At 45.0% G+C, this 23,736-nt stretch overlaps 1 protein-coding gene across 1 annotated transcript in view; it reads right to left on the bottom strand.

Moving 5' to 3' along the window:
• The window catches only part of Ghrhr (growth hormone releasing hormone receptor), a 33,401-nt gene that overhangs the window by 4,332 nt on the left and 5,333 nt on the right, over positions 1-23,736 (bottom strand). The window contains exons 3-11 of the mRNA XM_031380851.1: positions 6,809-6,911; positions 6,596-6,703; positions 5,210-5,307; positions 4,144-4,241; positions 3,178-3,310; positions 1,682-1,835; positions 1,332-1,392; positions 768-837; positions 119-210 (exon numbers count right to left, since the gene is read on the bottom strand). Coding sequence (XP_031236711.1) covers positions 119-210; positions 768-837; positions 1,332-1,392; positions 1,682-1,835; positions 3,178-3,310; positions 4,144-4,241; positions 5,210-5,307; positions 6,596-6,703; positions 6,809-6,911 — 917 coding nt within the window. The remainder of the gene's footprint in view (positions 1-118; positions 211-767; positions 838-1,331; positions 1,393-1,681; positions 1,836-3,177; positions 3,311-4,143; positions 4,242-5,209; positions 5,308-6,595; positions 6,704-6,808; positions 6,912-23,736) is intronic.

The following is a 23,736-nucleotide window of genomic DNA, read 5'->3' as shown; positions in this document are numbered from 1 at the left end:
ACACACACACACACACACACACACACACACACACACACACACACATGCACACCTCACACCACATGCACTCAGACACACAGCACATCCACACGTGCATGCACACACACAGGAATGGTACCAGTACTGAGCCCGTGTATGTAGGCTGCCTTGTGCAGGCTCCAGCTTCCTCAGCAGGATACAAATTATATTGAGAAACAGCCCAAAATTCACCTGGAAATGAGGCACAGGAAAGTGGGTGCAAAGGTCAGAGGCAGCACTAGGTGGCTGGCCAAGGATTGGCCCCATCCCCATTGATGACTAGGAATCCCAAAGAGGTTCAGGACCTCTTTGAGAAAGACTGAGGCCTCCTTCCACCCCCTCTCCAGCACTGGCAAAAAAAAATGATGAGAGAGCCAGGTCTGGCCACCTGCCTCCAGCCACCTCTCAGCATCTCTCAGGTACAAAGCAGCTGTCCATCATTGTGCAGTTTCTCTGCTGGGGAGAGATCACACACACACAGGAGCCATGCCACCTCGGGAGTAGGAGCAGCTGAGTGCTCACCTGTAGGCGCCATCCACTACCACTTACCACCCCAGCAAGAGATGCTCTGTGAGCCAGACACATGAAAACTAGAAAACAGGTCTAGGTGCTGATGTAATCAACTAGTGCCAGAGAAACTAGGCACTGGTTTCCCTTGGGGTAATCATGTGACCACCCCTGCAGGGCCACATAAAGAAACCTAGAGGCTAGGTTAAAAAAAGCAAAGAACACTGGCCTCAGAGACTGACCCCAACAGAGAGGACTATGGGCCCTTTGATGATCCACCAGTAGGGGGAGGTGTCGTCTAGGTCCCAGCACCTGGGAAGAAGAGAGCCTGGTCTTAAAGATGCCCCTTTTCTACCCTGATAATACACTTCTTCGACATGCCTGCCATGGCTCCTGGGGCCCCTCTCTGTCTAGTGCTCAAGTCTTCAGTCCTACTCTGTCTCCCTCTGGCCTGATCTTCCATCCCAGCCTCTCCAAAGGAGAGACCCAGTAAAGGCTGGTTGGCCTTTCTCATCCTTGTCCAGACATTTCTTGCCCTTGGAAAACTTGCTCACAGCTCTGACAGCCTTTCCTGCCTGAGCTCCTGTTCCCCCTACCCCTATCCTACCACTCCACCTCACCCCACCCCCATGCTACCAGCAGCCTGCTCACCTACCACACTCTAACCTAGGGGTCCCCTCCCCCTTCCCTCCCCTTCCTCCTCCCCCTCCTCCTCCTCCTTTTCCTCTTCTTCCTCCTCCTCCTCCTTAGATGGTCTACTACACACCTTGCTGACAACATGAGGGTGAGGAAGTTGCTCTACTCACTCAGTGTCCTCAAAAGCCAGTTTGCAGCCCACCCAAGTACCAGTGCATAGCACGGGGAGCCCTGTGAGTGAAATAATACAGGTGAGTGAGGGCCCTGCACCCTTTGTCTTTGAATGCAGTCTCTACCTCCCACCACTCTGTCAGCCAGATGCAGACTATAATAGTGGAGCCAGGTAATGGCTTGAGGAGATCTGGTTTACTTCCCAATGTTCAGCACAGGACCATGGCCTGCCCCTACCTCTTCTCTGAGCCTCAGGGTCACTCACAATGAGAAAGGCCTCTTTATGAGCTCCCTGGGCCTTCCTAACCTCCACCTCCCCTATGGTGATTGATGGGCCCTTGATGCTCACCCCAGCCAGCGAGAACCAGCCACCAGAAAGTTGGTTTGGACCTGGGGGATGTGGAGGCCAACAGGCAGCTCAGGTAGACGGCTTCTGCCAACAGCCAGCTGAAGTTAGTCATGGTAGCAAAGTGTGAGACGGCCACAGAGACCTTGCACAGGATCTGAGAGCAGGGACCTGATGCTTCAGAGCTTGGACCCCCCACTTCAGCCCCCACTGGGTCTCTTTCACCCCACTGAGACACCAAGCCCTCAGGTCCCCTCCACCTTGGGCTGGACCACTCCACTCCTTGGGATGCCGTAAGAGGAGTTGGACAGTATAGTTGTGATGGTCAGAGCACAGACACACAGGTTAGGCTCATTGTGTGCTCTGTCAGCCATGTAAACCATCTCAGCCTAAGTGTTCTATCTGTGAAAGGAAGAACTCCAGGACTTCTCACGGCCATGTCTCAGGGACACACACACACACACACACACACACACATTGTTCTATTTCCTCTGTCATCGTGCACCCTTCCTAAGCTGAAGTTCTCCTTTAAAGTGATAACCATGGACTGCTTATGCATGCACAAGCTTTGATGGGTGGATATAGGTTGTGTTCATCACACATGCAACCATCTGGCTCGCTCCTCCCTCACCTCCTTACGTGGGCTACGGTACCATCTCTGACCCCAGCTGCCCAAGCTCTATTTATTCCCCATCTGTGTGGCTGGGTAACCTGGCCAGCCGCCCCTTGTTAACAAAATGGGATTAAAGTGAGGCCTTCAAGGCATTTTAAGATCAAAAGAGATAACACATATAAAGTACTTGGTGTGCTGCCCAGCCTAAGTGAGTGCAGCCAGTGATTAATTCATTAATTAAATAAGCCCACTTGTTGGTCCGGGCACTCGCTTGTCTATTCATTTCCAGAACACTTTCAAAGACCTTGAACTCTGACTGCTTCCGTTTTCAATCCGTTCCTCTCCTCTCCTTTCCCCAGCCTTCCACTTTTGCAACTTCTGACTTCCAGTGTGGTGGCTCTGCCCCAGACTCTCCTCTCATTAAAAGCTTCCTCCCCATCTCATTGCTGTTCTGTCCATGCAGCTCCAAGGCCACCTCCTCCCTGAAGCCTTTTTATTCTCTAATTCTCTGCTTTCCCTACCCAGCAGTCCCCAAGTCTGGGTGCTTCCTGTCCCCTGGATGCTTCTGGAAGGAGGAGCAGAGCTCCACCCAGGTCCTTGCCTACTTATTAAAGACAGTGACATGGCTGGCTGGCACAGGAACTGCTGTGACCAACTTGAAATGGGAACATAGATGAAAGAGGAATGATGATGTGGGGTGCCCCTAGTAAAGAGAGCGGCTCACAGTAAGACTGATCTATGAATGTGTGAAGAGAGCTTGAGGCTTCCTTCCCTTATCACTGGCCAAGAACACAGACTCAGCCTGTGTAGCCACAGCTCAGGCACACTCAGGCCTGTCCTCTGCCCTCTTCCCACTTCCCCAACTCCCTCCAGCCACAGCCTTTACAGTCGACATGCTGCAGTGGTCCGTGCTATCCCCCTGGAAGATGGCAGCATCCTTCAGGAACACAGCACTGGCCTTGAGGATGAATGTGGCAAACAGCTGCGTGTGGATGTAGTTCCTGGGGCAGTGGAGCCTCCTGGAAGGGGCAGGAGAGATGAACATAGAGGACTAACTGCAAAAGTTAGTCCTCCCAGGGCCTGGCATGGCTGGCAAGCTTGGCAGAAAGTGATTCAATGCAGAGTAGCCAAAGCCATATCAAATAAAATGAAACCCAGTGAACTGGGTAGAAAGTGAGAAGAATGTATCAGTTTGACCCTGAAGGTCAGCTGACCAGCATTTTCCTGGCCTAAGTTCAGGTCCAGGAGTAGGGGTTCTATAGTCCCGCCTTCAGACAGCTCTGTACCTGTGGATGCAGAGGTGACCATAGCCCAGCCAGGGCCTAAGGGAGCCCCAGATGATCAGAGAACTACCCTCTGAGGCATAGTCCCATAGGGGAACTCAACCTTTGAAGGCCGGAAAGCCATCACACCCAGCAGTAAGAGCTAAGGGTGGGCTTGGTTGTGGAGACGATGCAGGGGACTCTGGGTTCAATCTCTGATATTGAAAAAAAAAAAATAGTACTATAATGGTCAGAAAGTTGCAACCATCAAAAGAGGGTCATGCAGGGGTCAAGGAGGATTCTTAGAACCGGATGAGAGCTAGGCTTCCAGTATTGGCAGGGATGAATACACTACCCAGAAAAAAAAGGCACCGGGAGCAAACAGGATGAGATCCATATGAGCAAAGGTGTGCCCAGAGGACAGAGGCCTGGTGTGTGAAGAGAGGGCCCACCCGTGGGGGAAAAGGCAAGAAGTCAGCAAAGGTCATCTCGCCTGGATCTGAGCCCCTCTTGATTATGCAGGCAAAGAACTAGACTCGGTCCCCAGATAATATGGAGCCAGTGATGGCTCTTGAGCAAGGATGACAAACCTGAGAGCGACCAGAATGGCAATAGCCACGCAGAGGGCTACAATGGAGATGCTGTGGCCCGTGGTATAGATGATCTTCACCGTGGAGAAGTAGGATTTCTGGGGGCAATAGAAGCAGAAGAAAGGTTTAGCAATCAAGCAGGGGTCTGCAACTCCACCAACTTCCCAGTCACTGATACCACAGAAAGCCTCATGTAGGCACTGACCCTGCAGGTGGAGATGCTAAGGATTCAGGGTTGCAGAGGGAGTGGGAAGAACCAGCAGAAGCTACCAGCCTCTGGAGAGTAACAGACGCACAAGAGGATTTGGGGCCTGTTTATTGACACTAGCTAGCTAACAGCTTGAGAACACTGTCATCCCATATAAAGGTAACATCCTGGACACCAGGAACAGCCACAGGCAGGCAGGAAAAGACTCTTTGGTACCCAAGTATTTGAATCAGTTAGAGCTAGGGGTGTAGTATAACCAGGTACTGCAACTCCCGCTCTGCTCAAGCAGTCATCTGTGCTTCTCTGACCTGTCTCTTCATCTGAAAGGTAAGTACACCAGGGCTTTTGCTCTTAGGGCTGAGAGCAGGGACAAATGGGATTGTGAGTGTGGATGGGCCTTGAGAAGCCCCTGATCTGTGCACAGTGTAGTGAATGCTGTCCAGAGCTAGGGGGTCTCTGTAATTACCACACCCTTGAGTTCCTCCTGCTTGCCCACGCCACAGCCCAGTATACTTTCCCACCGGCAGAGGACCAGAGAAAGCAAGCACTTCCTGTCTAGCGCAGCAGCGATCTTCATCCCCTCTGAAGTAACTAAAGTGCCCCCCACCCCACCATCCTGCACCAGAAACTGAGAAGAGAAAAGGCTGGCTAAGAGGACGATGGCTGGCATTCAGTGATGGCTGGCATTCAGTCTGCCTCTGCTTCCAAAGTCACCCAGGCTTTACCCTTAAGTAAATGGGCCAGCTTCAGGAGGCCCTTTCCTGCCATCTGCTGGACAGCTCCTGTAATTACTATGCCCACATGATGGTTACAGTGGGAATGACAGCTGTCCATTGAGATAAGTGAGCTACCACTTACCTCCTGGGTTAGCAGTTCCAAGGGCACAGGGCAGGCCACGGGGTATGGTGGGAAGGGATCAGACCAGCCAGTGATGGTGCAGTCCCTCTTCACAGTCCCTAGAGACAAACAAGAATCTCTGCTTACAGAACTCCTCCCTTCCCCAGAAGATGGTGGGAAGGCCCTGTGAGGTGTATACAAGGAGTTCTTTTTATTTTTTATTTTTTAGATGTTTTCTTTATTTACAATATCTCCTTTCCCAGGTTCCCCTCCCAAAAAAAAGAAAAAAATAAAATAAAAAAACAAAAACTAAAATAAGCCCCTGTTCCCTCCTCCCTCCCCCTGCTCACCACCCCACCCGCTCCTGCTTCCTGGCCCTGGCATTCCCCTACACTGGGGCATAGAACCTTCACAGGACTAAGGGCCTCTCCTCCCACTGATGACCAACTTGGCCATCCTCTGCTATACATATGCTGCTGGAGCTATGAGTCCCACCATGTGTATGTACTCTTTGGTTGGTGGTTTAGTCCCTGGGAGTTCTGAGAGTACTAGTTAGTTCATATTGTTGTTCGTCCTAAGGGGCTGCAAACCCTTCAGCTCCTTGGGTCCTTTCTCTAGCTCCTTCACTGAGGACCCTGTACTCAGTCCAATGGATGGCTGTGAGCCTCTACTTCTGTATTAGTCAGGTACTGTTAGAGTCAGGTACTGTCAGAGCCTCTCAGGAGACAGCTATATCAGGCTCCTGTCATCTAGCACTTGCTGGCATTCACAATAGTTTCTAGATTTGATGATTGAATATGGGAAGGATTCCCAGGTGGAGCAGTCTCTGAATTGTCCTTCCTTTAGTCTCTGCTCCACAGTTTGTCTCTATAACTCCTTCCATGGGTATTTTGTTCTGCCTTTTAAGAAAGAACGAAGTATCCACACTTTGGTCTTCCTTCTTCTTGAGTTTCTTGTGGTTTGTGGTTTGTACTTTGCTACAAGGAGTTCTTAACCACACAAAAAGTCTTCTCTCCCATGGCTTGGGTTCTGGACTCATGTAGTCTGCCTTTATTCTCCAAGAAAGCTCTGTTGAACAATATTTATTTGAGGGGCACAGAGTGGAATGATGAACCTCTACACCCTAAGGGCAGGAAGTATGTCACCCCCTTCCCCATAAGAGCAGGTGGAGTGGAGGAGGAAGTGTTCCTCAATATGGTACCACCTCCCTTTCTCCAGTGTTATCATTAATCCTGCACAGGGAGGTTGGCGCTATCAGTCATCATTCAAGATGACTAAATTTTTCAGGGTAATACTAGGAGATAGAAAAGTGAGACTGAAATCCAGGACAGTCCATCGCCGAGTCAGTGATGTGCAAACTGGAAGGAACCACATGCTGTGCAGCCCTGCCCTAGCTAGGCCACTCACCTGTGTCTGAGCCAAAGTGAGAGAAGAATTCAGGGCAGGGGAGAGAGACCCACTGGCCAGAGCCTGTTGGTGGCCAGCACAGCAGCCCATCCCAGGTCCCAGGGCATCCTGTGTAGAGAAGGAAGAGATATGTGGTAACCTATAAGGGAGGAGTTTCTGAAGGGCAAAGCTGAAGGAGATGCCAAGGTCAGGGACATCCCCACCCCTTCATACCCAGGGAGGTGTTGTTGGTCCCCTCTGCTGCCTGAAGACATGCAAGCTCATCGTCTCTCAGCTGAGTGATGAAGTCACATTCTAGGTGGAGGTGACCCAGTGTCTATGGGAAATAGTGACAGAATAAGCCAATCCCACTGGAAGCCTCGTGCTCTCTAGTTGAAGTGACCTGAAGTCGGAGACCAAGCCTGGTACAATTTCGTGCCCTAATTCTGAGAAAGGCCCATCTGCCCTGCAAATATCAAGGCATGTTTGATGAGCAGTGGGGCATAAAGAAGGAGGAGTGGGGAATAGAGGGGAGTATTCAGAAAGGATGGAGGAATGGAAAAAAAGAAGAAGGAAAGAGAACAGAAGAAAGAGGGGGAAGAAGAGAGGGAGGAAAGGAAGGAGGGGCAGAGAGAGTGGGGAAGAAGAGAGGGACAGATGCACTTTTCCATCTCATGGCAGTGAATTCTGAGACACATTAAAGAAAGCCATCTAGAGCTCCCATCTCTATGGCAGTGCAGTCCTTGATGAGGCCTTTCCTTATTCCTCACCACCCCCTACTCTATACACTTATGGGTGCTGAAAGTGTTTCTGCATAAACAACCCTGGGAGGCAGAACAATGGTCCCCAAATATGTCCATGTCCCAATCCCCAAAGCTGGTAAATGTGTCTCCTAACACAAGGGACTTAACAGATATGGTCAAAGATCTCCAGACAGGAAAATGTCCTTGATTATCTGAGCAGTCACAGAGTCATCACAAGAGGGCACAGGGACCAAGTCACAGAGAACATGATGGAAAGGGTTGAAGAAGCTATGGTGCTTACTGAAGATAAAGAAATGCCTCAGGCCAGGGCAAGAAACTCTAGAAAGACCACTTGGGTTTAGCCAACTGAAGAGCATGTTGAACATCTGACCTGTCTCAGACAAGTATGAGCAAATGTATAATAGACTAGTGAGTGGAAGAAAATAGTGGGAGAGAATACAGGTGGATGGGAGTGTAAAAAGGCAGGGGAGGGGCACATGACTGAGATAAAGAAACAATGAACAGGAAGGAGGGGCTCAGAGTGGGAGACTGGACTGACTGTACGGCTGTTGGACTGGATGAGTGCTCAGACAGACATACAGAGGGGATCGGGAAGGTGGACATATGAGGGTGCATGGAGGTATGGTAGATGGAGAGGGTCCTGCATCAGGGCAACTGAGTTGGTCATTAGGTGGGAAGAAAGGAAGCTGCCTTCATGCTTGGCTTGGTGATCATAAAGATTGCAAATTGGATACCTCCTAGAGCCTTGAAGTTTTTCTGGACTTCTCTATGTTTCTGATGGGTGATTCAGGGGCTGTGTGGAGCCCAAGTGCTCTAGGCTAGGCAGAGATCTGAGGTATGTCTAAGATTTGGCATTTGACCTTTTCTTTCAAGAGCTAGAATTCCTAGCATCCCTCAAGATTTACCCAAATGCCCTTGCAAGATCCATGCACATATACATCATACACACACACACACACACACACACACACACACACACATACACACACACACACGTACACACACACACACACACACACACACACACACACACAAACACGCACGCACGCATACTTAGGACCTTTCCTAGCTACACCAGATACTGAATTACTCCTCTGATATAGGGTTTCCTCCCTGAAATGGAGTTTTCAAGGTGCTGTGCACACAGGAGGATGTGAGTCTTTTGTGCCATATAGGGAGCTCATAGAACTTACCTGCATGACACTCACATGCCATCTGCATGACACCCATATGCCAGCCCCGGACAGGTCAGATCACTTATCCTACCTCCTCCCTGAAGCATGGTAGTCCTAGGTCCACTGGCCTATAATTCTCCGCATAGCTCAGACTAACATCAAACTCATGATAATCCTCTAGCATCCATAAATGCTGAGACTATAGGTATGAGCCACTACATCTAGCCTAAGTTTCTCCTTTTATTTTACACCGAGGCAAATGAAAGCTCAAGTGTCACAGAGTTCACTTCGTGGTCTGAAGATGACAGCCTCTTGAGTGAAGGACAGTGAGGTGCTGGGATGGGTGGTCACCCCTGGCAAGGCAATAGAAGAAGGTAGCCTCAGTTCTCATACATTCCCACCTAGTGCCTTGCGACTCCTCCCCTCTTGGCCCTTGATGTTACTGTCAGCAACCCAGAAGGTCTACTGAGAAGGTTACAGCACATTCAGGGAAGCCTCCTTTCTTGGCTTCCCCATACATCTAGACACATGCCAGGGAGCAGTAGCTGGTTTCTGAAGCTTCTCCAAGCCTGGCTATATAAAAGGAAGGGTCTCCAGATAGCACAGCTGGAAGAGCTGGGATTCACAACCTCTTCAGGCCCCACATGGTCCCTGGCCACACTCCCTTCCAGAAAACAGCAATGGTGGAGATGACCCAGGAGACAGAAGACAGGATAGCACTGGTTGTTTTTTTGAGAAGGAACAGGTGGCAGCCTGGGGTATACGACTTAGAGGAAAGGCAAGCTCAAGTGTGACTGGGAGGCCCTGTCTGGCCTCAGCCATTTCAAGACAGAATTTCAGGACAGGGGTGTCTGGAGCCCCCAGAGGAAACAGATAGGACCTAGGTGAAGGAACAAGAAGGCAGTTCAGTTCCAGATAAGATCTAAGATTAGTCAGAGGAGGGAAGGAGGGAGCCACCAGACTCAGGAGTTCCCCAGCCACAGACTGCCACCACCCAAGAGAACAGAGGAGGTCTGAGCTGGCTACTTACAACTCCCCAGAGGTTCAGCAAGCAGAGGGCACAGGTAGCCCACATCAGGCCGTCCATGCCCAGTGAGCTGTGGCCCTTCCCTCCCAGACTGTCTCTGATAATGCCATCTAGCTGCATCTCTGCTGCTTCATGTTCCCAGTAGCTGCTTGTGTAGGCAGGGCCAACAGAAGGGACACCCAGCTGAATATTGAACAGGACGGTGGGACACTGTGTTACCAACAGCCCTAAATGGGACTCCGTGTCCTCAGCAGGGGGTGGCTGAGCTCTGCCACACGACCTTGATGTCTGAGTATACCTATCCTGACAGCAAGAATCCCGACAACACAGACAGGGCACAGAGAGGTGACAGCCACAGGAAACTTCCACTTAGTCAGGATGCTCTCCCTTTGTTTTCAGAGCCGAGTTCCCCAATGGCCTTACTCGGAGAGGCCTCCTATACCTGCACTAGAATGACAGGACTTCAGAAAATAAGGTGCCCAGGGCTGCCCCCATGTTTTTAAGGAGCCTCAGATTTGTTGATACTCTAAGTATCTTTTTCAGGGCTGGAGGGTGAGCTGAGGGGACCAAGGAGAACAGGGGAAAGTGACAGGGGAGCCTGGAAGATTTGAATGAGCCTTATGAAAAATGGCCTTGAGGGGCTGGGAGTGTGGCTCAGTGTTAAGCACTGGGTCAACATGTGTGTGGCTCCAGGTTCAAATCCATGGCACCACAAAACAGTCAGTCACTAAATGAAGTTTATGCTGCCTATGAGTGTGTCACATTGTTTACCTGACTGGGACGCTTAGATGGCATCTACAACATCAAGGCTTCCAACTTCACATGGGGCTAGGCAGAGTTTCCCAATAATCCTCCTGTCCAGAGTGGACGCTGAGGCTAATTTAATTTGGAGGACTCTCAGAGGGATCCCAGAAGCTGGGCCACTCGAGAGGGGCAGGACATTCATGTTCCATTATCAAAGTGAAGAAACTCATTTTCATTATTTTTACTTTAAAATACAAGTCAGGCTAGAGTGACAATGTCCTAAACAAGACTAGATCTTGCTCTGCATTTGTAACTTGAAAGTGAATGTCACCTTTGACAACCCTGAATGATGTGGGAGCTAAGGGGTCTTGACCATTGAATGACCATATCCATTTACAGGGCTGTTGGACTCTGTGCTTGGGGTGCCAGATGTGTTTCTAGTGAATTTGTGTCATGAATGTGGAAAGCTTCCCACCACCACATCTGCATCTGGGAGTCATTTGACATCAGTGGGGCTTTATTTTTCCATCCTTAATCGTTGTCAACAAAACGCTGAAAATATTTTCTGCACATGTTGCCCAGCGTGGGTGGCACATAGCACACAGGGCTTCTCTGGCAGGCTGAGGAGACTCAGGCCAGAAGTAATCAATGGCTACAGAGAAGATATACCTAAAAGAGAACAGAGGCTACCACACCCAGAGAAGTACATGATTGATCATACTTGACGATTAGCAGCTCCCCCACCAGCATTAGTGGTATTAATAATCGAGACCAAGAATTCATAGCAGTTCATATTATTTAAATGAGTGGCACTTAACAACAAAACTTTGCTCCCCTTGGGGACATTTAACAATGTCTGGCAGTGTGTTGTACTACTGAAGACAGGGGCTAAAGATGGGGAAGAGGGCAACCAGGTGCTGCTGGTATGCAGTAGGGAGCTCCCACAACCATACAAAGATCCACCCAGTCTGAAAGGTCAGCAAGAGAAAACTGAACTAGCTAACCTGGGTCTGCTTCCCCATGCATTTCCTTAGAACACCCTACATCACCCACGGTGTGAGTTGCCTCCAACACTTGCTTGCAGAGCTTCTATTCCTGCACCTGGTCAGAGTTACTATTCTATGATGAAACACCATTACCAAAACAGCTTATGGAGGAATGAGTTTACTTTGCACACAAAGTAACAGTCCATCACTGAGGGAAGCCAGGGCAGAGATTCAAACAGGGCGGAAACCTGGAAGCAGAAGTTGATTCAGAGGCCATAGAGATGTGCTAGCTATTGTCTTGCTCCCCACAGCTTTCTCAGCCTGCTTTCTTATAGGACTCAGGACCACTAGCCCAAGAGTAGCACCACTCACAATGGGCTGAGGCCACCCACATCAATCACTAATGAAGAAAGTGCCCTATAGACTTTCCAGATCTTATAAAGACGTTTTCGCAATTGAGGGTCCCTCCTCTCAGATGACTTCAGTTTCTGTCAAGTTGACATAAAACTATCCAGCACATGGGGTTAACACTCTAACCTTTCATATAGACATAGATAGACAAGAAAAGACATGTGGAGCCTTCTAGAGCCTCACTCTCAGTGGATAAAAACCAGCACTTCTAAGAATGGACCATCAACAAAGCCGGCACAACTGGTCCTTTGTATCAAAAAAAAAATCAAATCTCTAGCTCAAAATCATAAAATAAAAATTTTTACATATTTAGACTCCTAACAATAAGATGGCAGAATAGTAGAAACTTTGAAAAGAAAAAAAAATTCATTAAAGGGGTTTAGAATAAGAAGACTTTCTTATATGGTAAAATAAAAGTATAAAGGAAGTATCCATAAGATTGACCATGTGACCACTAAAATAAATTCATGTCCAAGAAAAGACATTGTAGATACAAATAAAGCACAAGCTCCAGACTAAAGTACACGCACCACTGACGAGCAAATGCATAGCTTCCAAAATATGCACACACCAGCAGTAAGAAGAAATGCAATAGAAAAGTGAACTAAGGATGTGTATGTACAAGTAACCGAGAAAAGGAAAGCATCTACAGTGTATGCTTAACTCTAAGAGTCCTCAAGAAAAAAAAAAAAATACTAAGCTACCCCCTTCTGGACATTGTTCTAATCTTATTTACAAGCTTTATTTTAGTTTTAATTTGTGTATGTATTAGAGGAATAAGAGTTTCAGTGGCCGTGCAGGTATTGGGTCCCCTGGAGCTGGAGTTTTAGGTGGTTATGATCCTTCCAATATGGGTGCTGGGAACCAAGCCCTGGTCTTCCACGAGAAGAGTACACATAAGCTCTTCACCACCAAGCCATCTATCCAACCCCCAGCTCAAAAGGGTTTTGCTCAATAATACACTGTTGTGATGGTGTGAGGAGACAGGCATCTTTACGTGGTATAAATGGATGAAAATGTTATTGAGCAGCTTTTAGAAATAATTTGGTACAACCTACTGAGTCTATAAAGAAAATGTCTTAAGAACGAGAAGTTCTATTTCTTCATATTTTTGTTCTCTAAGAGATTAGCATGTAATCTATCCATAAAATGGATGAAAGTATGAACTGTGCAGTGGTGAGATGATTCAGCTGGCACAGACCCTTGTCACCAAGCCTGATGAGTTTGATCCTGGAGACCCATATGGTAGAAGGGAAAATCCAACTTCCAAAGTTTGTCCTCTGACCCCCTCCATGTACCACAACATATGCGCGCGCACACACACACACACACACACACACACACACACACTAAAAATCAATCAATTAATAAATGAGTAAGAAAACATTTAAACATGATCTCGAGCTTGGTGGTGGATCGGTAGTAAAGTGCTTGCTTAGCAAACATAAAGCTCTTGGTTCTGACCTCAATGTCAAAAACAGTGTATACAAAAAAATAAGTTCAATGTACTTGTTTCAACATAGAAATACATCAAAAGTGTGCTTTAAGAAACTGCCTCCAGTCAACACAGAATATCAGAGACTGGTTTGCCCTTCTACCTTAATAACAAGAAATCCAGAAATAGGAATAAAACATTGCTTTGTCAGATGTTGTAAACAAACAAGGCAAAAAATGTAGCTGCATGTACCCAGCACATTGAAAGGCACAGGTGGGATTATAATTTGGGGAGTGCCTGGGCTATGTAGAAAGTTCAGGCAAGCCTGAGTTACATAGACATACCCCAGACCAGTGTCAAACAAAACAACACTAACAAAACCTCTCATAATTTAAAATGATAAATGCACCAAGCCCTTTACACACAGATGTGGTTTTCAGGACACAATTCACAGAGGAAGAACCCAGCCCCAGGCTGTGGTCCTGGTGTGGGAGGGAACTGAAAGCTGGAGAATGAGGAGCAGAGTCTCAGAGAGAGTTCATATCTCTCCAGGTAGAGTCACACAATGCAGCCAATGAGCAAACCATGACCAAAGATGAGCTGGGAGTAACTACATGTGAAGGAGCTGAGACATGTAACTAGTGCTGACCTGTGTAAAGATAGCGTGTGTAAGGAAGCAATTTCAATATGGACTCCTTTCCTCATGGTGTATGACTTTACTATAACATCAATCACACACTTCTGAGGAGAATGTGATAAGACATGCTAACAAGGCCAAGCTATCCAAGAGTGGAGGGTCCTTGAGAAAATTCCATGGGGACTATGTGCCTCTAAGTAGGGTAGCATGCCTCTTTGATGAATGAGGTCCACCGTACAAATAAGGTATAGCCTCCTAAATGGCTGATGGGCTAGAGAATTTTGTGTATGTTCTGGGAGTTCCATATATGAGACACCATTGTAAGCAGGCTGTACAGTCACTTTCATGGCCTTTGTTGTGAGCAAAAACACATTCATCTGAGGCTTAGCTGTCAACCCAAAAAGAAATTATCCACATAAAGGAAGAATTACAAAAGGAAAAAGGTATGATCTAGAACTGTGGTGTTTGATTAAGAATGGGCCCCATAGGCTCATATACTTGAATGCTTAGTCATTAGGGAGTAGCACTATTTGAGAAGGATTAGGAGGTGTGCCTTGTTGGAGGAAGTGTGTTTCTGTGGATTAGGATAGAGCTCTCAATATTTCTCCAGTGCCTACCTTCCCTGCCTGCTCCCTGTGATGATAATGTACTAAGCCTCTGGAACTGTAAGCAAGTCCCCCAATTAAATGTTTTCTCTACAAGCAATAGAACAGTGGCTTAAGACACTAGCACATTAGCCTCTGATTTGGCAGGAGGTGTTGTCTTGCTGCTTAAAGAATGGAAGAGAACTGAAGTATAAGTTAGAGCTCTGTTGAAGAGCCCTTTCTGGAATTCAAAAGCGAAGAATTGGTAAAAAAGAAAAGGGTGTGATAGATGTGGTGGAAGATAGCCCGCAGGCTCAGTCTTTAACGTAGATGAAGAGAAAACCCATGATTTAGCATGCAGTTGGAAACCTCGGTACCAGCCCAGTACAGGAAATGGATAATCAGGAAACATTCATCATCTGAACCTCTTGCATTGAAAAGGACTCAAACTAGGAATCAAAAAGAGTCTCTCATGACTAACTGGAGAAGCTATAAAACATGAGGGTGCATGAGATAAGTCTGAATGATGTAGAAACAGAAAAACTCAGTAATATATGTTACATTCCCATTCCTTCTCAAGACAAAGGCTGCATAACCTGAGGAAATATGAGGGGAAACAGTCTCCAATAGAGACACAAGCCACGACTCAGGAATCTAACAAACCCTAAGACTCAGGAAGATCCTGAAACTTACAAGACCCACAAAGCCCTTCCCACAAATCTTTCTAAAGGTCTTGATCAGGTTTGTTTTTTCTACTAGTTAAAGAATTAAAAAGCAAGAAAACTCTCAAGCATACCAGATAATGGCTGGGAAAATTGCAAATGCAACAAATAGGAACAGGTAGAATCAGCTGTTTTAGAAAAGGTTTTTATTAGGAGTGAGGAGGCACTCACATAGCAGGTGGACCGGGGAAAGGCCCTACACAAAGCGAGGGGGCTCTCTGGGGTCAAAGCCCAGACTTTTGAAGACTGGGAGTTCTTAAAGTGTGAAAGGCTTTCCTCCCTTAGTTTAGGCATTTGAAGAAATACAGTATAGCTGATTGACCCAAATCTACTGCAAAAATGTGTCCAGATCCAGCCTTGAACTGGTTGAGCTACTCCACCAGCAGGAGGAAAAGCACAGAAGGCCTTTGTTTTAAGCTGCCAGGCCTTTGTCTTAGTCAGGAAGGTGAGAAAAAAGCCAGCCATCTTTGAAGTTTACTACTTTATTTCCATGTCACCTCTCCTCTCTGCTTACCTACCAGGGAATCTGTTTAACACTTCATCCTTCTCAAGGATATGAAGGCAGTAACAACTGATGACAACAGGACATTCCAGGAGATAAGCTGCCAGCACACTGTATAGAGGTCTCCAGAAATGCAGTTTCCTGTGTCATGCCTCATGCTGTAGTGGACTTCTCTCTCAGATACCTATGTATTTGTGTGCCCCCACTCCTCCTCAAAGTCATGGCCTTTTATTCTTTAATTATTATTACCTGTATACATATAAATTTGTAATAGAACTTGCTAAATTTTAGTATTGTTCATATGTATATGTGATTAGGGCTACTTGGGATTGGATCATCTTTCAGGGTTCTCATCCCTAAAGAAAACGAATTCTTCTCTCAGCAACCATTGATTTGTAGCTATTAATCTTGGGATGGGGCCATGGGAGAGGAGAAATGATGTGAATACAGTACTCGTGTGTGCAATTCTCTCAATAAATAAACACATAAATAAATAAGAACATTTAAACACTGCTGCCACTGTGATAAATGACAAAAGGTTAATGTTTTCCCCTAAGATAGGGATCCCAGGACAGAGCATCTTTTCCTACTCCTGCTCAGTATCAAAAGGAAAGCTGTCAATGCAAAAATAAAGCAATCCTTGTGTTTTGTTTTTTTCTGGATTCTTTTAGTAGGCATCATAATTTGTAGAAAAACAAAGGCACCTACAGAAAAGTTCCTAGAAGTAGCTGGTGGATTAAGTATTATCATAGGGGTCCAACATACTAATGACAACAAATGTTGGGCATGGATGTGGAGAAAGAGGAGCCTTTATAGACCATTATTGGAAATGAATCTGGAAGTTTCTCTAAAAACTAGATATAGAACTTCCATGTGATCCAGCCATATCACTAGTGGCATATTATATACTCAATGGATTTTATGTCTTACTACAAAGATACTACACACCCATGTTCACTTTGTCTTGATTCACAATAGCCTCCATATGTCTATCAACTCATGAATGGATAAGGGAAATGTGGTACATATACACAAAAGGATGTTCCTCAGTTGTAAAGAAAAATGAAATTATGAACTTTGCAGAATGTAGTGGGTTTTATAATAATGGTCCTATGGGCTCATATATTTGAGTTCTTGGTTCCCAATTGGTTGAACAGCTTGGGAAGGAGTAGAAAGAGTGGCATTTTTGGAGGAGGTGTATCTCTGGGCATGAGCCTTGAGATTTCAAAATCTTATGCCATTCCCAGTTAACTCATTCTGCATCCTACTTGCAGATCAGGATATAAGCTTGCCTGCTGCCACAGTAGTTATAGACTCTAACCCTCTAAAGCAGTAAGCCCCCAATAAACTCTTCTATAAGTTGTCTTGGTAATGGTGTCTTATCAAAACAATAGATAAATACTGAAGACACAGGTAAATGGATGGAGCTAGAAAAAAATAATACTAAGTCACTCAGGCAAAGAAAAACAAACGTGACATGTTTCCTCTCATAATAAATCATATCTTCAATAATTTTGTCTTGAACAGAACCTGGAGTACATATGGAAGCAGGCCACTAGGAAATGAAGTACTGACTGTGGACATGCAATAGTTAATCACTAGTAAGGGAAAAAAAAAGAGGGGTAGGGATACTGGGTACAGAAAGAGTTAAGTCTAGAGTGGGATGGATAGGGAAATGAGATGCTTGCAGGAAGCTTAACCAGAATGAATTATACATGGAAAAAGCTATATGGAAACTTATGATCTTCCAACTCAAGAAAATTTTCAGGTAGAGAAGACACTAGAACATAGGTGGCATGAATGGGTAGGCAGTGATGTACTTGAGGTTAAAGATCCAAGTAGGAGTAGGGAGGATGGGGAGAGGAGAGAGTTGATGTATAGCCATAACTAAGGATATATGAAGAAAAGTAGTTTATACACTAATTTAATATATACATATATATTAATTTATTTATTTTAAACTTTATAATTGAAAATATTGTGCAGAATTTTTTAATGAGAATATATATTTTTAAAGGACTTTGGAACAGAAGTATCTTCATGGATGGACAATGCTGGTCTCAGAATATAAGGATTACTAACAGAAAATCTCAGGGTTAGGTATGGGATGCCTCTTTATAGGTTATTGGTCAGGGAGGTCCCCGAAGCAGCCAAAACAACACTAGGTACTGCCATTACTCTTGGTTTCCCACCACAAAGAGATAATAACACCCTATTACTGAAGACACCACTCACTTTGAAGGCAGAACAAAGAGAACATACCCTGAAACTGGTCATGACCCCTTCTCCCTGCTTGAAAGCAACAGATGGTGCTGTTCAGCCTCTGGGGACATCAATGATCTTACCCAGCACTGATCTGCTAACAAAATGTACCCACTAGTGCAATAGTGCCATGGCATTCTGGGTGGTAACCAACTATTTTCTTATTGCCTGTGAAGGCTGATCCACAGTAAGGATTTCCTGTGTAGTACTATAAATCTGGTCAATCCCCATTACTGGGAGATCCCTACCATTGTTGTATTGCTAAATGGTCACATTATCAAATTGCTTTCTAAAAATGAATATTTATGCCCATACATTTGTGCTGCTTAGCTTTTATCAGAGGAGCTCCTTTTGCAGTGGGTAGAAGTTAACGCATTGATTCATAGCTACTTGAAATTCTGAGTATAGATAATACTGAAATCCCAGCTGTGGATAGGTCATCTGTATCAGCTTCCTACCCTCTAAGGCTCAAGGAACATCATGGAAGAGGGAGCAGAAAGAATGTAAGAGCTGGTAGGCGGGAAGGGGAGCTGTGAAGTACTGACTTCTGGTCTTGATATGGATTTTGTATGCATTAACTCACAGCAGCTGTAGTTGCTTACATAGTAGTAAGCCAATGAAAATTTCAGCATGAATGGTAGCAGGGTCCCCAAGGCCCTGTCCCTATCAGAGGATCTATTGGCAGTTGATGGCTACAGAGGGAGAGACAGTCACTCTGTTTAGTGTTGGTTGCTTATGACCCAAGAATAGGTTGCTTATGACCCAGTGGATAGCCTTATACCCATGTACGTACAGATACACTAATTGGACTCAGGTGTTCTTTTTTAATAACATAACAAACTAAGATTGACTTGAAAGAAAGTATGAAGGGGCTGGAGAGATGGCTCAGCAGTTAAGAGAGCAGTTAAGACTGTTTTTCTAGAGGTCCTGAGTTCAATTATTAGCAACCACATGGTGGCTCACAACTATCTGTAATGGGATCTGATGCCCTCTTCTGGTGTGTCTGAAGAAAGCTACAGTGTACTCACATACATAAAATAAATAAATCTTTTTTTTTTTTTAAGAAGACATGAAGCTAGAAGTGAAACAGGATGAGGACAATAGGGAGAGTTGGCAGGAGAGATAATTGATGGAATTACCAAAATGTATTCTATAAATGTATGCAATTTGAAAATAGTAATAAAATTAAAAGACAAAATATCAGATCCCTCTAATTCAATGTGTGGAATCAGCATAGCATCAGGTAGTTGCTTTCACAAATACAAATAAGCTAAGTCTAGTAATTTTTCAGACACTCAATGGAAGTGAAATAGGTAACATGATTCTGCTAAGGGAGGGAAGTTAAAGGACCCCATTGTAGTGGTCACTGGTTCAATCACCATGACAACATAGCTGACAGAAACAGCTCAGGGAAGGAAAGGCTTGTGTTTTCATGGGGATTCCAGTCCACCACAGTGAGGAAAGCATAGCAGAATGGCTCTGTGGTGACAGACATGTGGCATCTTGCAGAACATGAGAGAGAGAATACAGGCAGAAGAAGATATAATCTTCAAAAGCCTCCTCCTGCTGTCCAGGCTCCACATCCTAAAAATTCCATAGCCTCAACATAATGCCACAAGCTGGTGAGATGCAGTCAAGATATGAGACCATGGGCAGTATCACATACTCAGATTCTGCTGCCCACCAACTTACCACAAACCCACAGTAAACATGATGGTGTGGTTTTGGCAAAAAGATAGCCTCACAGACGAATGAAATAAAATGAAATAAAACCACACAAATCTAGGCACAGAGGCAATTCCGTGAGGATCATCCCTTTAACAAATACCACTGGATCAACTAAATATCCATACATGAAAGAAAAAAAGTAAACTTCAATATATACCTTACAACATTTATAAATCTAACCTAAAGAGTATCATAGATTGTTGCTCCATTTCCTGGTCCTGCATCTCTAGAGGCCTGCTGGCAACAAGGACAACCAGCTCTATCTGCATTCCCAGAGCCCTGTCCAACATCAGGGACAACCAGATGGCTAAAAGATAGCATAAGAACATCATCAACAAGAGCCTGGGCAATATGGTGACACCAGAACCCAGCTATCTTACTACAGCAAGCCCTGAATATCCTAACACAGCTGAAGCACAAGAAAATGATCTTAAATCCAATTTTATAACAATGATAAAGGCAAATTAATAAATTCCTTAAAGAAATACATTTTGGATGTTAGCCCTCTATCGGATGTGGGGTTAATGAAGATTTTTTTCCCCAGTCTGTAGGTTGCCAGTTTGTCTTATTGACCATGTTCCTTGCCTTACAGAAGCTTTCCAGTTTCATGAGGTCTCATTTATCAATTCTTGATCTTAGAGCATGAGCCATTGGAGTTCTGCTTAGGAAATTTTCCTCTGTGCCAGTGAGTTCAAGGCTCTTTTCCACTTTCTTTTCTTTCTTTCTTTTTCTAGTTTTTTCAAGACAGGGTTTCTCTGTATAGCCCTGGCTGTCCTAGAACTCACTCTGTAGATGAGGCTGGCCACGAACTCAGAAATTCACCTGCCTCTGCCTCCCAAATACAGGGATTAAAGGCATGTGCCACCACTGCCCAGCTCCCAATTTCTTTTCTATTAGATTCAGTGTATCTGGTTTTATTTTGAGGTCCTTGGTCCACTTGGACTTTTGTACAAGGTGACAAATATGGTCTATTTTCATTCTTCTACATGCAGTCAGCCAGTTAGACCAGCACCATTTATTGAAGATGCTTTCTTTTTTCCATTGTATATTTTTGGCATCTTTGTCAAAGATCTAGTGACTGTAAGTCTGTGGTTTTATTTCTGGGTCTTCAATTCTACTCCATTGATCAACTTGTCTGTCTCTGTACCAATACCATGCAGTTTTTTTCACTATTGCTCTGTATTAAAGATTGAGGTCAGAGATGGTGATTTCTCCCAGCTGTTCTTTTATTGTTAAGAATTGTTTTCGCTATTCTGGGTTTTTTGCCTTTCCAGATGAATTTGAGAATTGCTCTTTCCATGTCTTCAAAGAAGATAATCACCAATAAAACCAAACAACCCAATCAAAAAATGGGGTATAGAACTAAACCAAGAATTCACAACAGAAGAATCTCAAATGGCTGAGAAGCACCTAAAGAAATCCTTAGTGTTCAGAATCCTTAGTGATCAGAGAAATACAACTCAAAACGACCCTGAGATTTCACCTTACATCAATCAGAATGGCTAAGATCAAAACCTCAGGTGACAACACATTTTGGAGAGGATGTGGAGAAAGAGGAACACTCCTCTATTGCTGGTAGGATTGCAAACTGGTACAACCACTCTGGAAATCAATCTGGAGGTTCCTCAGAAAATTGGAACTAGATCTACCTGAAGACCCAGCTATACCACTCTTGGGAATATAACCAAAAGATGTCCCACAATGCCATAGGAGCATGTGTCCCACTAAGTTCATAGCAGCCTTATTTGTGATATCCACAAGGTAGGAACAACCTAGATGCCCCACAACAGAAGAATGGATACAGAAAATGTGGTTCATTTACACAGTAGAATACTACTCAGCTATTAAAAAAGAGGACATCCTGAGTTTTGCAGGCAAATAGCTGGAACTAGAAAATATCATCCTGAGTGAGGTAACTCAACCTGGAAGGATGTGCATGGTATGTACTCACTAATAAGTGAATATTACCGAAAAGAAAAGAAGAAGAAGAAGAAGAAGAAGAAGAAGAAGAAGAAGAAGAAGAAGAAGAAGAAGAAGAAGAAGAAGAAGAGGAAAGAAAGAAAAGTACAGAATACCCAAGATACAGTCCACAGAACTCAAAAAGGTCAACAAGCTGAAGTGTCCAAGTGAGGATGCCTCAGTCCCACTTGGGAAAGAAAAGAAAGCAATCACAATTGGGAAGGGAGGGAGGGACCTGGGAAGGAAAGTGGATGGAGACAGAGTGGGAGGGAGAGGGGAACCTAATTTGGTATTGGGTGAGGGAAAAAGACTGAAGCCCTGAGGGCCAGCAGGAAGAATGGAAACAGGCAACCTCAGGAAGTAGGTGGTTGGGGGGACCCTCCAGAATGCACCAGAGACCTGGGAGGTAAGAGACTCTCAGGAATCAAAGGGAGGACCTTAGATGAAATGCCCAACAGTAGGGAGGGGGAACATATAGAGCCCACCTTTAGCAGGAAAACAGGGCATCAAGTGAGGGATGGGGTTGTCATCCCACAATCACATCTCTGACCCATAATTGTTCCTATCTGAAAGAATTACAGGGATGGAAATGGAAAGGAGCCTGAGGAAAAGAAGGTCCAGCAGCAGGCCCAAAGTGGGATCCAGCTCAAGGGGAAGTCCCAAGGCCTGACACTATTACTGAGGCTATGGAGCATTCACCAAAAGGGTCTTGTCGTGACTGCTCTCTGAAAGACTCAACAAGCAGCTGGAAGAGTCAGATGCAGATATTTGTACCCAATCAATGGACAGAAGCAGTTGACCCCTGTTGTTGAATTAGGGAAGTCTGAAAGAAGCTGAGGAGAAGGGTGATCCTATAGGAGGACCAGCAGTCTCAATTAATCTGGACCCCCAAGATCTCTCAAACACTGGACCACCAAATAGACAGCATACACCAGCTGATATGAGGCCCCCAACACACATCCAGTAGAGGACTTCCAGGTCAATGTTCATTCAGAGATGATGCACCTAACCCTCAAGAGACTGGAGGCCACAGGGAGTTTAGAGGTCAGGTGGGGTGGGGTAGGGGCATTCACATGGAGGCAAGGGTTTGGAGAGTAGGTGTGGGATGTGGAGCAGTCAGAGGGTGGATGGGGGCAGGGAATGGAATATGGAGTATAAAAAATAAATTAATTTATATTAAAAAAAGAAATACAGGAAAATTCAATCAAACAAGTGAAGGATATGAATAAAACTGTTCAAAACCTGAAAATGGAAATAGAAGTAATAAAGAAAACACAAACTGAGGAAATCCTAGAGATGGAAAACCTAGGTAAAAGAACAAAAAGTGCAGATGCAAACATCACCAACAGAACACAAGAGATGGAAAAGAGAATCTCAGGCACAGAAGATACAATAGAAGAAACTGATACATCTGTCAAAGAAAAATCTTAAATCTAAAAAGTTTCTGATACAAAACATTCAAGAAATGTGGGACACTATGAAAAGACCAAACCTAAGAATAATAGGTATAGAAGAAGGAAAAGATTCCCAGCTCCAAGGCTCAGAAAATATTTTCCACAAAATTTAGAATAAACTTTCCCTAACCTAAAGAAAAAGATGCCTATAAATACATAAGAAGCTTACAGAACACCAAATAGATTCAAACAGAGAAGAAAATCCTCCTACTACATAATAATCAAAACACTAAATGTACAGAACAAAGAGAGAATCTTAAAAGCTGCAAGGGAAAAGGGCCAAGTAACATTTAAAGGCAGACCTATTAGAAATACACCAGACTTCTCAATAGACTGTAAAACCAGAAGGTCCTGGGCAGATGTCCTGCAGACTCTAAGAGACCACAGATGTCATCCCAGTTTACTATTCCCAGCAAAATTTTCAATCACTATAGATGGAGAAAACAAGATAGTCCATGACAAAACCAAATTTAAACAATGCCTTTCCACTAATCCAGCCCTACTGAGGTTACTAGAAGGAAAGCTCCAACACAAGGAGGTTAAGTACGCTCAGGAAAACACAGAAAAAAATTTCACACGAGCAAAACCAAAAGAAGGGAAACACACACATGCCGAGGGCCGACCAGTCTGGGCCTCCCTCAACCTTCGAGGAAACAGGGTCCTGGTCAGGTCAGCAAGGCGTTGGCGAAGAAAAAATAACAGAAGCAACACAAGGAAGTGCAGGATCTGAATGTATTTCTCAAAATGGCATCAGACTTTTACAATCATTACA

Source organism: Mastomys coucha, unplaced genomic scaffold, assembly GCF_008632895.1.
Source record: "Mastomys coucha isolate ucsf_1 unplaced genomic scaffold, UCSF_Mcou_1 pScaffold20, whole genome shotgun sequence".
Lineage (NCBI taxonomy): Eukaryota > Metazoa > Chordata > Mammalia > Rodentia > Muridae > Mastomys > Mastomys coucha.
The sequence above is the reverse complement of the archived record's forward strand: the minus strand, read 5'-3'. Positions and strand labels throughout refer to the sequence as shown.